Here is a 13,562-nt window from a genome sequence, read left to right on the forward strand (position 1 = left end):
GAGTTTGGAGAAGCAGGCAGACCCTCTGGGGTCTATGCCCTGCTCCAGGAAGTGGCTCTCAGGAGCCTCAGACAAACAGGCCTAGAGCTGGGAACCATGATCCAGGAGTAGTCAGCACATGAGATGGGGAGACAGGGCTGCTATCTCTGGGCCGGTGATGCTGGCAAGGATTCTTCAGGCCTATCAGCCAGGGAAGGGGTGTCTAATCCATCAAAGAGCACTGAGGCTAGGCTAAATGGGGACATTAACACACGAGGGGTGGGGCACAGGGTCTCTGGCTGTCTGGGACAAATAGATATCACTATCTTTTCCATCCCATTCCATGCCCCTTTCCCTCTCATTCCACCTGCCCCCTTATTCTCCCTCTTCCCTAGTTTCCTCCTCCCTCGTTCCTCTTCCTGCCCCTTCTCAGCGGCTCTCCATCTCTCCCCCTGCCTTTCCTCCCATCTGTTGCTCCTCTTCTCTGTCTTTCTCCTCCCTCTTTCTCTCTCACCCTCTTTTCCATCTGGGCCAGAAACAGAGTCCTTTTCCACCTAGTGAAGGGTAGGTAGGAGGGCACAATTCAGTCCCATCCAAGACCTCCCCAGGGTTAATATATCCTTTGGCTTGGCCCCCTTAGAGTGAGATACCTGTTTCCTTGGGAATGGGAGATTCTCTGGCTGGTTTAACTGGTTACAGAGGAAGCTCTGGGTCAGAGGAACCACATTTCCAAGGACTCAGCTTGGAACAGGTCTGTGGGGGGCCTCGTAGGAGCCAGCCTATCCCACGGCCTCACCCAGATGCTGGAGGCACGCTTATTTATTATGCAGGGGCTTAGAGAAAGGGGGTGGGAGGCTTGGGAGGCAGGACTGGGGTGGATGTGAGAGGAGCTGTGTCCAGGCTTGGAGCTCTGGGTAGCTGTGGGGGCAGCATCATTTCTTGGAGGGCTGTTTTTTCCAGATGGCCGACTTCTTACTGCCTCTCTTGGCTTTGCTGAGAGTATGCAGAAACACTTCAGGCTGTTTCATTCTAAAAACCAAAATAGAGAGAAGCAAATGCTGGGAAATGGGTGGAGAGAGGTGGTGTGAACGGGGCCCAGAGCCCTGGCCCTCTGCTTTGCACTGTTGAGGCTCTCTGGGTGTTGCTGCAACCTGGGGGGTCCCAGTGGCACCTGTAACCTTTCTAACAAAAACTGTAACAGTTTTGTTTTTCCATCTTCGTAAGAAATGTGTGATTTTTCACGCCCTTGCAGAATACATAATTCATTTCAGTTAACATGGCCAAGTTAAGGTCTAGGAAGTTTCTCGCAGGGAGACAGTGGGCAGTCTCCACTCATCTCAGACTGATGATGGCCTGGACTGTAGGATTTCACCACAAAAGGCCTCAATGGCCACCACCCAGACCACTGCCAGCAGCTCCGGGGAGCTGAGCAATGCCCAACTGGACATTGTGTTGATTAAATGGGCTAGCTGTCAGGGATGGTTAGAGATGACCCAGGCCCAGGGGGAAGTGACTTGCCCAAGGCCACTTAGCCCCACGTGGACTCTGTGGCCTGCAGCAGAGCCAGAGGCTCTGCTATGAGCCACGCCCATTCTGTTTACCACAGGAGGGCCCCTCAGCCCTGGGCCGGGGTGGGGTGGGGGGCACCTACTTCTCAGCTTCAGGGGAGGACTCCTCCATCTGGTCCGCCATGGTCAGTGAGGAGAAGCTTCCTTGGATGTCTTCTGGTATTGTTTTCTTGACTGAGTCAGGGTCTTCCAGGCTCGGGATGTAGGTTGAAATGCTGCAGGGGAGGCAGGGAAGGAAGGGCAACGCTCAGCAGAGCCACAGCCTAAGGGGGCCCTGAGTAAGCAGCCCTCACCTAGTGCTGCCATTTAATGTTCCGGTTCTGAGAGAGAAAAGGACACAGGGCTGCCCCTCACCAGGGTGGGTAAAGGGAGAGTCTGACCCCTGGGGACACAGAGACTCACCGGAGGTCAGCTTCTCTGGCTTCTGTTTAGGGCTGGTGTCACCCTAACTCTGTGCGAGCGACACCTGTGAACCCAGCACTGACCATCGGAAAGGTGTGCAATGGGGCAGGAGGGCTCCATAAAGTGAGCAAGGGAGGGAGGGAGCACAGGATGCCCAGGAAATAAGTCCTTGTGTACAGTGTTAGGGGCTGTGTCCCCCTCCCCAAATTCACATGTAGGGGGAGTCCAAATTCCTGGTACTTCAGATTGTGGCTTTGCTTGTAAATAGGGTCACTGCAGAGGCAATGAGTTAAGATGAAGTCATACCAGAGTAGGGTGGACTTTTAACTCAAAATACCTGGTGTCCTTATAAAAAGGGGGCAGTGTGGACACAAGCACACACACAGGGAGAACGCCATGCGAAGTCTGGGGTAACAATGCTGCCTCAAGCTAAGGAATTACCAGAAGCGAGGAGACCAGCCTGAGTGAGTCCTTCCCTAGCGCCCATGGAAGGAGCATGGCCTGCCCACACCGCCATCTCTGGCCTCCAGAACCATGAGATAATACATTCCAGTTTAAGCCACTCAGTGTGTGAAGCACTGTTACAGCAGTCTTGGGAAACTAATGAGGACAGAGACAGAACAGGCCCTTTTACTCCTCATTTCTTCATATTAATTGAGCCCCTGCTATGTGACTTGCTTGAGGGCAGGGTGTTTCGCGACAAGAGATGAGCAGGGGAGGGGAGACGAGGGCCTCTTCTGTCATTCTGAGAATCCCAGAAAAATAAAAAAGGAAGGTGTGGACCTGGCTGTCTCCCCCGTCCCCTTTGGTCCTGGCTGCAGAGGTGGCAAGAAAGCAGATTCTGGGAGTGGGTCTCCTGAGGCTTCCTGAGCCGAGTGCCCTTGTCCCGCACCTGACCCACTCCTGTCCCCCAGGGTGGGTCATGGCTCAGCATTTGTTAGGAACTCAAAACATAGGTAAATGGAGCAATGGGAGTCCAGCCCAGTGGGGCACCAGAAAAGGACTCCTACGTGACAGCTGCCAATAGCAGGTTACATGGCGAGAGAGTCAGGGTGACCAGGATGGCGGGAGCATCAGCGGCGGGAGCATCAGCGGCGTCCCTAGGTGAGACCCTCCACCAGGCCTGGGGCCGTGTTGGCAAATGACACGTACTGACACCTGGGGAGTCCATCTCCTCCATCTGGCCCCGGGCTGATGGAGAATGGACCTGGTTACCAGAGCAGGTGGGGTGGGCTTTGGAGACCAAAGCAGCCTTCGCCCTGGGAGCTCATTAACTGGAGAAAATAGCCCCTTTTTCTCCCTGCCCCCTCAGCTGCAAAGCACCCACAGAGCATTTCCCCCCACCCCCCACTTTTAAACTGTGGTTAAAAGTACATAACATAAACTTTATCCATTCTTTTGTACACACTTTAGTGGCATTAAGTACATTCACACTGTTGTGCAGCCGTCCCCACCATCTATCTCCAGAACCTTTTCATCGTCCCAAACTGGAACTCTGTCCCCATTAAACGCAAACTCCCCACTGTCTCTCCCTCAGCCCTGGCACCCACCCTCCGACTTTCTGTCTGCTCTGGGGACCTCATGTAAGTGGATCACGTGGTATTTGTCCTTTTGTGCCTGGTTAATTTCACTGAGGATAATGCCCTCAATGTTCATCCGTGTTGTAGCATGTCGGAATTTCCTTCCTTTTCCGTTACGTGCGCAGAACACATTTTCTTTCTCCATCCATCCACGGACGGGCACTTGGGTTGCTTCTGCTTTTTGGATATTACCAACAGTGCCACTATGGACTTTGAAAGCCCACCTTCAATTCTTTTAGGTGCCTACCCAGAAGTGAAGCTGCTACACCATAATTCTATTTCTAACTTTCTGAGGACCCCCTCCGTACTGTTTTCCAAAGCCGCCGTGCCAGTTTGCATTCCTGCCGGCAGTGCACGTGGCCTCAGGCTCCTCCACATCCTCGCCAAAGCTTGCTATTTTTGGTGCTCCGACAGCAGCCATCCTGACGGGTGTGAAGCCGTGTGTCACTGTGGTTTTGACTTGTGTCCTCTGATGATTAGTGCCCTTTGCTCTTTTTCTTCAGTTTCTGCATCTTTGGAACAGCCAAGCTAAAGCAGGTTGAGGTCTTATTCACTTCCAAATCCCCAGTGCCGAGCACGAGGCCGGGCATGCAGGAGTTGGAAGGAATGGCAGGACTGCCAGGTTAAAAGCGGGAGCTGCTTCTGGAGAGAGGAGCCTCCCACCACTGGAGGTATATGAGGGGCGGCCGGATGGCCTTGAGGGCCGGTTATCAGTGGACACTCTGTCAACCGGCCCTTCCTCAGTCTGACCTGCCCTCTGCTTCCCTGGGATAAAATCAGCTCTAGGTCTTCAATCAGTGAACGTTTCCCAAGGGGGTTCAATGTGCCAGGCTGTGAGCATGAGCAAAGGACACAGACAGAAGGGAGGTGGGCCATGTGATACAGGACACCCAGTCCTCTGGGCTGGCACAGCCTAACACAGCGCTTCCCAACACACTGCCTTCTCCTCCGGGCAGAGTGGTCTCTCCAGCCCTGCATGAGTCTCCCCCCACCCCGCCAGTTGTCCTTGGCCTGGCCTGGCCCCCACCCTCCTGCTCCTTCACAACCAGTCTACTCACTAGCAGGGGCCCCACCCCATTCTCCGCTGGGGCTTGGAAGGCCTCAGTGGGGGGCCCCATTTCCCTGGGCAGCCCGACTCCCCTCCCTGCTCACAGCCCTTGCTTCTCCACGGTGGCCTCACAGACCCCAAGCCCAGATGGATGGCTGTCTCTGTGGCTGGCTCCTCTGAGTGCCGGGTAAGCAGCCCAGCCCTTCTGGATCTGTGCTCCGGCTCTGCCCACCCTCCTGCATTTACTCTGCCCACCTGTATTTTCTCCCTCCCACCTCCGCACTTCGAATCCTCCCACGACAGCTGCATAAAACCAAGCAGCTGAAAGTCTACTCTGGCAAGGAAGAAATGACTCCCACCAAGGGACAGGGAGGACCCCCCCTGCCAGAGCTCTGCTAGCGTCCCTCTTGGAACAGAGGACCCAGAAATGAAAACGCTAGCACTCCAGGACCTATGGCTCCCTTGGGCTGCACCGATAGCTCTGACTTCTAAGTTACTTTTTTCAGCATAACGGACTATCACGCTGGGGCTTCCAACATCCACTGACCATAAACCTTCCACGACTAAAAGTAAACACTTGTTCATTTTCCTCCCAAACCCCTGCTTGGTGGCTGAGCTTACTGCAAACTCCCACTCTGTCATCTCTCCCCATCTAGGGCACAAATGATCAGTCAGGCTTCCATGAACACATCTAAGTTGCATATTTAGGGGAAAAGTGGATAGGCCAAACACAGAGGTCTGCCCTTTAGGCTCACCACCACTTACTGGGTGTGGCCGAGCAAGCAGCTGCCTGAGCCCCATCTATCCATCTAGTTCACGAGGACATCAAGAGATCTCACCCAGTGTCTTCCTTGAAGTTAGGTATTCTAGGCTGACAGCGTGTCTCACTACTATTCTAGTTACCCTGCTGGAAGAGGAATCGGGCCAGCGGGTGGCTTTAGAACGTGTCCCAAATTTCTTTGACATTCCTCCCGTCAAGAGGTGTAGTGTCATTTCCCTCCTGTGAATGTGGGCCGGCCCTAGGGAGTCACATGGAGTGGACGGTGATGACATACATGACTTATGAGGCCAAGCCATATAAGGCAACCCCGTCCCCACCTGGCTGTGTCTCAGGATGCTCGCTTTTGGAACCCAGCTGCCATATCTGAGGAGGCCCGGGCCACATGGAGAAGCCATGTGTAATTGTCGCGGCTGAAAGCCTCCACGGACCACCTGACTTGAGTGAGCAAGACTTTGGGATGACTCCAGCCCGTCAACTTCTGATTGCAACCACATGAGAGACCCTAAGCAAGCACTACCTAGCTGAACCCGGTTGGCCCCCAAACTGCCAGAGATGGTAATAAACAACGGTTGTGTGGTTTTACACCACTAAACTTGAGGTGGTTTGTTCCACAGATAGAGATAAAGGAACTGTTGTTATGGCAACATTTTCTTGTAGAATTCCACTCTTTTTTCTCTAAGTGCTTTCAAACTGCCAACCTAATAGGCCATTCTGGAATTAAGAGGAGTTCTACCGGTTTATAGTCTCCAGAATCCTCCCCTTTCCACTTCCAAAAACCTAGACTCTGTGTGTGTGTGTGTGTGTGTGTGTGTGTGTGTGTGTGTGTGGTTTGCTGATTCTTTCTCCATCATTCCTCAAAAAATTATTGAAAACCATTGTAAGTATTAAGTCCTTTTAGAACCCGTGCATATAACAAATTAAGAACCTGGAATTCATTTTAGTAATAATAATGACAGCACTAACAGCTATAATTTGTAACCTCTCAATAAATGTTAGTGATGTACCAGAACTTCACACACACTGGCTCATCTAATTCTCATAACCCCATACAGTGGAAACTATGCTTGTTCTTGCTTTGCAGGCAAAGAAGCTGAGGCAGAGAGAAAGTAAGTGGTCCTTTGAGGGACAGTGGAAGTCAAATAAGAGCTACATCTTTTTGTAACTAGTTTTTGGCATCCCCATCTACCATACCCCTAAGCACCCCATCTGTTAAATGTTTCTGAAAATGCCTTTGCTTGCTGTCTCTGGCACCTTCCAGTGGTCTCAGTTCATCTTCAGTGTGGGCCTTCTGGATAGCGTCCTCCCCAACCCCCTTCTGTCTTTCGTGTATTTCTTTCTTGAGCCCAAGCAGACCCAGAGCCTCCATTTCCCTTTCTCCATGGAACTGTCATTGAGCTGGTCTTGAATAACCTCCAAGCCCTCCTTGAGTCTCAGGCCTTGGGGTCTCAGTGACTTTCCTCTCTGCACCTGCCAGCATCTGCCTTCCTGATGTCCACAGGCTCCTCAGGATCCTGCCTTCTCTACTAAGCTGTCCAGGATGCTGGGGTCAGGGCCTGACCTCTACCAGATCCTCCTAGAGGAACCTCTATAGGGTCAGGCAGGCACTCTGACATGGCCCCAACTCAGTGCACTGGGGAGAAATTGGCGTCAGGACTCCTAGAAAGCGGAGAGGCCTGGTGGGAGCGGGGTGGGGTTGCTGTCCCGACTCCATGCGGTAGGGGCACAGTCAAAGGCAAGCCCACGTGCCAGGCAGGCGGATGCTTTTTATGTGTGTTTGCTCATCACTTTCTGGTTTATATGGCACTTCAGCAAACACGCCTTCATTACATCCTCACAACAAGCCCAGGAGGTGGGAATTATCACCCTCATTTTAAAGGTGAGGATAATGAGGATTAGGGAGGCTAATGGTTCCCCAGCTTATAAAGAGCAGAATTGAGGCTTTCTCTTCCTCTTGGAACTCCTGACCCAGTAAATTTTTCACTGCATTTTCACAGGCATTCCAGAACCCACTGCCAGCTCTTAACACAGCCTCCAGCAATGTCATAAACCCCATGCTCCTTCCCTGGACCAGGCTGCATGCTTCTGGAACCAAGAGACCTATGTATGCTCATCTCACCCTAGCTGGGCCTAGGAGTCACTCCATAGATGGATGTCACCTGGTTGAAAAGCCTACGCTCAGTGGCCAAGAGGCGGCCTTAAGCCAGCACCACCCCATTCCCTTTACAAGGGACTGAACTCACCTCATGAGGGACCCTTGACTACATGGCCCTGCTGGTAAACAGAGAAGAAGGACTGGGATCGCACTGAGGATGGGGTAGGGTGTCGTAGGGCAAAAGGCAGGGATGTCACTAGGACCCCCACCCAAACCTGTCTCCATTATTTTCCCCCACAGAAATTGGCACTGTGCAAATCATCCTGTGTCCCTCTTTCTCCAAGAGGGCACTTTCCCCTGACCTGTGTCCCAACAGCACGGCCTCATTCCTCCTTGCCACCTGTGAAGTCTTCCGTCTTGCTGCCAGCTTCTGTCCCTAATAGTGTCTCTTCCATAGCAAGGTCTCCTCCCACCCCATCCTTGCCCTGCACCCCAAGTTTTTCCTGTTTTACCTAAATTTGTAGTTGTCTGGCAGGAAGTAGCCCATCTTGCAGTCTTGTCCAGCCTGGAAGATCTGTTTCAGCAGATTCTGCCTGCTATAGCCATATCCATTCAAAATGCAGCCTCCAAAAAGGAGTTTTCCCCCAGCAAACATCTGTCAACACATAGGAAGGAAACAGCAGAAGAGCACTGAATCTCAGGATGGTGCCATGGGCCTCAGAGCCTGTGCCAGAATTCAGGCCTTTCTTTGATGGTTTCGGGCAAAGGGTATTACCCTCCCCAAGTCGCCCAGTGAGGTGTGGCTGAGCCTGTTCCCCATCAAGGTCTCCCAAGTCAGAGGGCAGCCCCACCATCCCAGCCTTTGCCCTCTGCTGGCCCACCTGCTCAGAGGTCACCTCACACACAAGGGCTCCAGAGCCCTGGGGCCTGAAGGGTTTCTTCCTGCTCAGAGGAAGAAGCTGGCTGGCCTCCTTATCCATCCTCCTACAGCTGGCTGGCCCACTTATCCATATGCATTGATCAGCTGGCCCCATGGGATGGGAGCTCTTGAGGGTAGGGATCTTGTCCTATGGCTCTCTGAACCCCCACTCTCTACATGTCAGTCTCCAGCAAATAGACACCTGTCCAAAGATTTCTGTGCAAGGATATCCATTAGAGTGCTATTTGTCATGGCCCACTGCCCAAACGAAAAGGAGATAATGTAAATGTCCAACAAAAGGATCACAGGTAGAGAAATCAAATGACCGATTCTCATGCAGTGATTAAAAAATTACAATTAAAAAAGCAAGACTCCAGAGGCACCTGGCTGGCTCAGTCAGTTAAGCATTGGGCTCTTGATTTCAATTCAGGTTATGATCTCACAGTTCATGAGATTGAGCCCTGCATCAGGCTCTATGCTGGCAGTGAGGAGCCTGCTTGGGATTCTCTCTCTCCCTCTCTCTCTGCCCCACCCCACTTGTTCTCTCTCCCTCTTCAAAATAAAAAATTTAAAAAAAGATTAAAAAAAAGCAGGACCCCCAAATCAGAAAAATCCAGGGGTCAGAATGTTAGCATGGGCACGCCCCAGGGGCTTCCAATAGTGCTGGATCCAGCAGCTGCCCAGTACATCCTCACTGTGTGAACAAATGAGACAATCTGGGTAATACGGGGAAGCAATTATTTTCTAAATTTTTTCAATAAATATACATATATTTTTACAATGCCCTGCTTTTAGTAAAAAGTTATTTAAAAACAGACAAAGAGAATTTGGTTCTCCAGGTTAGGTGTCCCTCTCTCCCTTGAGTCTTCTGGGATGAGGGACGCATGGGGTCAGGCTGCAAACGGGAGACTGGGCTGCAGCCCTGGCTCCATGTGATGGGTGACTCTCAGTCAGGCCTTCTGCCTCAGAGCCCACAGACCCTCTCTCCTTTCCCCTCCCGTGTCTGTGATTCCACAAGGGTAGGGGCTATGGGGGACTAGGTTGTCAGTAGTTGGTGGTGAATCCCCCGCCGGGCCCCAGCTCACCAGAACCATCCCCTGCACCACAGCATACTTCTTCACCAGCAGTGGTGGGTTCTTCTGCAGGGCGCTGTCCAGGTCATACCGTAGCAGGCGGTAGGGGTCATGCCGGCACTTCCAACAGAGAAATAAGTGCCCATCAATCCTATGCCAAGAGGACGCACTCAGATTCCAGAATTCTTAGCCAGGCCAAGTTCCCATGGCATCCTGGAGCCCCTCAACATCCCCTCCCAACTCCTGTTCAACAGGCTGTTCGGCCTCCACAAGCACACCTACCATGACTATTGCCAAAGGATGCCATCTAGGCATCTGGGTTCATCTAGGGCCTTCTGCCTGTGAAAGCTGTCATGGAGATGACTGTGCCCCACCACTTGACAGCCACTAGCCCCACACTCTAGGGTCTGCAGGACTTGACTGTTCCCTTTGCCTGGGAGAAGCCCTGTGGGAGATTTGGAAGTATACTGTGTTCCTGGGTGTACCTATTTTCAGGATTCCTCCACCCTCTGCCCCCTGCCCCTCTGGACAACCCCTGTCAGTGCCAGGACCTGAATCAAACCTACATCTAAAGGTGGGACCTGGGCAATCCAAAGGAAAGCTGGTCTCTTTCTCCTCCTTTCTGGATGCTACAAATCCATTAATATGGCTAATGTATGATGTTTTCTGGTTTGATCTGCCTTTTATTCCAGGTGCCTCTAACTGTCCTACATGACATTTCAATTTATTTTTTTCTGGAGAGAGAGGGGAAGTAAGTGTGCACAAGCAGGGGAGGAGCAGAGAGAGAGAGGAAGAGAGAGAATCTCAAGCAGGCTCCACGGCCAGCATAGAGCCTGATGCAGGGCTCAATCTTAGGACTGTGAGACCATGACCTGAGCTGAAATCAAGAGACAGACACTTAACTGACTGAGCCCCCCGGGCACCCCTGATGTTTCTACTTAAAATTTGAAACCCAGGGGTGCTTGGGTGGCTCAGTTGTTTGGGCATCTGACTCCAGCTCAGCTTATGATCTCACGGTTGGTGACTTTGAGCCCTGCTTCAGGGTCTCCACTCTCAGGACAGTGCCTGCTTCAGATCCTCTGTCCACCCCCCTCTCTTTGCCCCTCCCCTGCTCACTCTTGCTCTCTGTTTCAAAAATAAATAAACATAAAAAAAAGTGAAACCCAGAACTGTATTTGGTATTTTAGCTTTCAGAGCAAGACGTTAGGGAACATTTCTACCTTAACCAAACACACCGGAATGGTGGAATCAGAGTCACTGTGACATCTGACACCTCCTTCCAGAATTGTCCTCTGCACCCCTCAAAACCCACTATCCACTCCTCCATTGGCCTCAACCACCTCAGGTCAGGCCCAGTCCCCATTCGCACTTCTCGCAGCTGGGCTGGACCGCCATGCATCCTACATTTACGAATAATTATTAATAAACAATTAATAGCCCCAAGGTAAATAAGCGTCACCTCTAAGGTCCTATGGGGGCAGGGATCATATCTGTCTATGCACGGATCAGTGCAGGGCAGGAACTCAGTAAGTTTTCACTAAATCTATGTAAATTGAGGATGACTCCAGAAAACATACATGGCTTTGATGTATGTAACTAGTAAAAAGCCTTCTGGTGTCTGATCAGACTAGTTCCAATGCCAAGCTCCTGGCACTAGCTGGGTAGGCTCATGGGGTCAGGAGGCTGCACCCCTGGGAGCAAAGCTGGAGAAGGTATCCCCAGGGCAAACACAAAAACTTAGACTTTGTGTCTGCAGTAAAGGGAGAAAGGGCAGACAGTGGACCAGAGAGGGCATGGGGCCAAGAGGATTTGAAGGAAGTCACTAGATGACCATGAAGCTCATGTGCTCACATGACATCCTCTGCTCCAGTCAGGGTGGGGATGGGGCCACCCTTGAACTGTGCTAACCCTGCCAGAGATGGCTACGGACTGAGGATGATGATGAGACTCAGGAAGGACCCTGCAGCCAGGATGGGGAGAAGGTGGTTCCATGTACCCCTGACTGACAGACCCTTGAACAGGGACCTCAAGCACCCCTTTCCCTGCTTCTTCCAGGAACACTCACCCACCTGCCCAAACCATCTCATCCTGGGAGACTCTCCCTGATCTCTGGAGGTGACAGGACCTGCTCCCAGCTCCTGCAAATTGGAACTGGCCTTTCATGGCCCTGCTCAGGAGTGCTATATGTGCTCCCCACCATGCTGGGAGCCTCCCTGGGGCCTGGCACAGGGCCCGTGCACAGTAGGTACTTGGCTACAGTCTGAATATTCTTGAGCCCTGGGTACCCAGTGGTGAGCCCATCACTGTTCTAAGTACTTACATACCAATATATAACCACAGCTATGGTCAGTGCCCTGGATGAAAATGGCAGGAAAAGTCTTGAATGCAGAGAAAGCACCCACATAAATGTGGTGACTTTCATCTCAGGACAGGAGGATGAGTCAGAGAGAGCAGAGGGGGCAAAATGTGGCAGACAGTGTGTGGAAGAGTGTGTACAAAGGCCTGGAAGAGAAAAGGAAGTAAAAGAAGGCCTATGTGCTGAGGTCGAAGGACAGCCTCTCAGCCAGATGCTCAGCCAGTCCTAGCCTCCCTGTGGGAGGTCCTCCCCCCAGGTTCCTGATGCCTGGACCCTGGGGCCTCCTCAGCTGGGCCCAAGACCAACCTGGATGCAGGGTGAGGCACGGCCCTGCTGCCGGTGGCTGTAGAGTGTGTCCAGCATCCACTGGAGCTGTGCGGTACTGGTGGGGTTCTGGCTTGAGACTATCCCGAATACCAGTACCTGGCTGGGGTCGCGGGGCGCAGACAGAAAGCGCTCCAGCTCCACATCGGTTACCAGGGGTGCCTTCACCAGGCACTTGCAGCCAGCCCTAATGTCTTCTTTGCGAATGAGCTTCCGCAGCACCAGCGGGCAGTCAGAGGGCGAGGCTGCCCACCTGGTGGGGCTGCGCACCTCTTGGGCCTTCCCCCTACAATGAGAAGCAAGTGGGCCGGTGCTCAGTGGGCAGGGCTCAGGTCCTTGCCCCACTAGCACCTGCTGGTGCAGCACCACCTTGGATGGTGTGTGTGTCCCTAACCTCTGTGTTCCTCAGTTTCCTCAGGGGCAAAACTTGTGACTCCTTCACCCATCCAGCAAAAACTTTGGAGTCATCCTGAACCCTCTTCTTTCTCTGACACCCACACCCCATCCAACCCATCAGTAAGCCTGTCTGCTCTACATTCAAGAACGATCTAGAATCCATCCGCTTTCCTGCCCTCCTACTCCTACTGACACAGCACAAGCTGCCATCATTTCTTGCCTGGATGACTGCAAGGGCCTCCTAATGGTGCTCTGCCTTCTCCCCTGACCCCTCTTCAATCTATTCTGCACACACCAGACTGGGGGATCCTGGCTCCTGTTAGAACCTAAGTCACGTTATGTCACTACTTTCTGAAATCCTCCAGTGGAGGAAAGTGGAATATATAGAAACTGCTATATTTTGATAAGAGAGTATTGTGGTGTTTTAACTTACTCATTTACTATCCCCCACTCCCCAGCTTGGTGGCATTCATGGGGATGGCAGCCCATGTTCCTGGTGTGGTTTGCTGATACCAGAGATGGTAATATGAACTTTGCTCTCAAGGAACTGTGGTTGTGTGGTTTGATGTGTCTGGAGGTTCCCTGAAGGATTGGCTAATGGCTTGCCTTTGTATTTCCCACCTTGGAATTTTCTCCTGGGCAGCATCTCTCAAAGTATTTAGAAGGAAATATATCAGATACAACCTCCTGGTGCAAGGTATAACACACAGGCACATAGTACACAAACCAAAAAGCTTGGGAATAAGAGGCTAGGGAAAAATTCATGAGGGAATAAAGACTTTGGAAGGTTCCACATACACTAGGGAATCTAAAGGGACACATGCATGCCCAGGATTGGAACCATGTTTAGAAAAAGCCTGAGAACATCCTAGATTTTCACCCCTGGCAGATCTTTGGGCTCCACACAAGTGGGAAGTGAAGGACAAAGTAGAGATGTAAAGAGCCTGGCTAAAAGCACTAAAGGAGTGTACATCAACATAGTTAATCTGCAATGATAGGAGGATTGTTGTCGCTGTTTTTGTTGTTGTTGTTGTTGTTGTTGTT

The 13,562-nt window shown here is 51.9% G+C and overlaps 1 protein-coding gene across 1 annotated transcript in view; it reads right to left on the reverse strand.

Annotated features, from left to right (window-relative positions):
* Nucleotides 1-662: 662 nt before the first annotated feature.
* Nucleotides 663-13,562, reverse strand: part of CA2H3orf20 (chromosome A2 C3orf20 homolog) — a 91,047-nt gene continuing 78,147 nt past the window's right edge. The window contains 5 exon segments of the mRNA XM_032592360.1: nucleotides 663-1,008; nucleotides 1,631-1,762; nucleotides 7,963-8,105; nucleotides 9,455-9,562; nucleotides 12,105-12,408. Of these exon segments, the coding sequence (XP_032448251.1) occupies nucleotides 912-1,008; nucleotides 1,631-1,762; nucleotides 7,963-8,105; nucleotides 9,455-9,562; nucleotides 12,105-12,408 (784 nt within the window). The 3' untranslated portion in view covers nucleotides 663-911.

The sequence above is a fragment of the Lynx canadensis genome, chromosome A2 (genome assembly GCF_007474595.2).
Source record: "Lynx canadensis isolate LIC74 chromosome A2, mLynCan4.pri.v2, whole genome shotgun sequence".
Lineage (NCBI taxonomy): Eukaryota > Metazoa > Chordata > Mammalia > Carnivora > Felidae > Lynx > Lynx canadensis.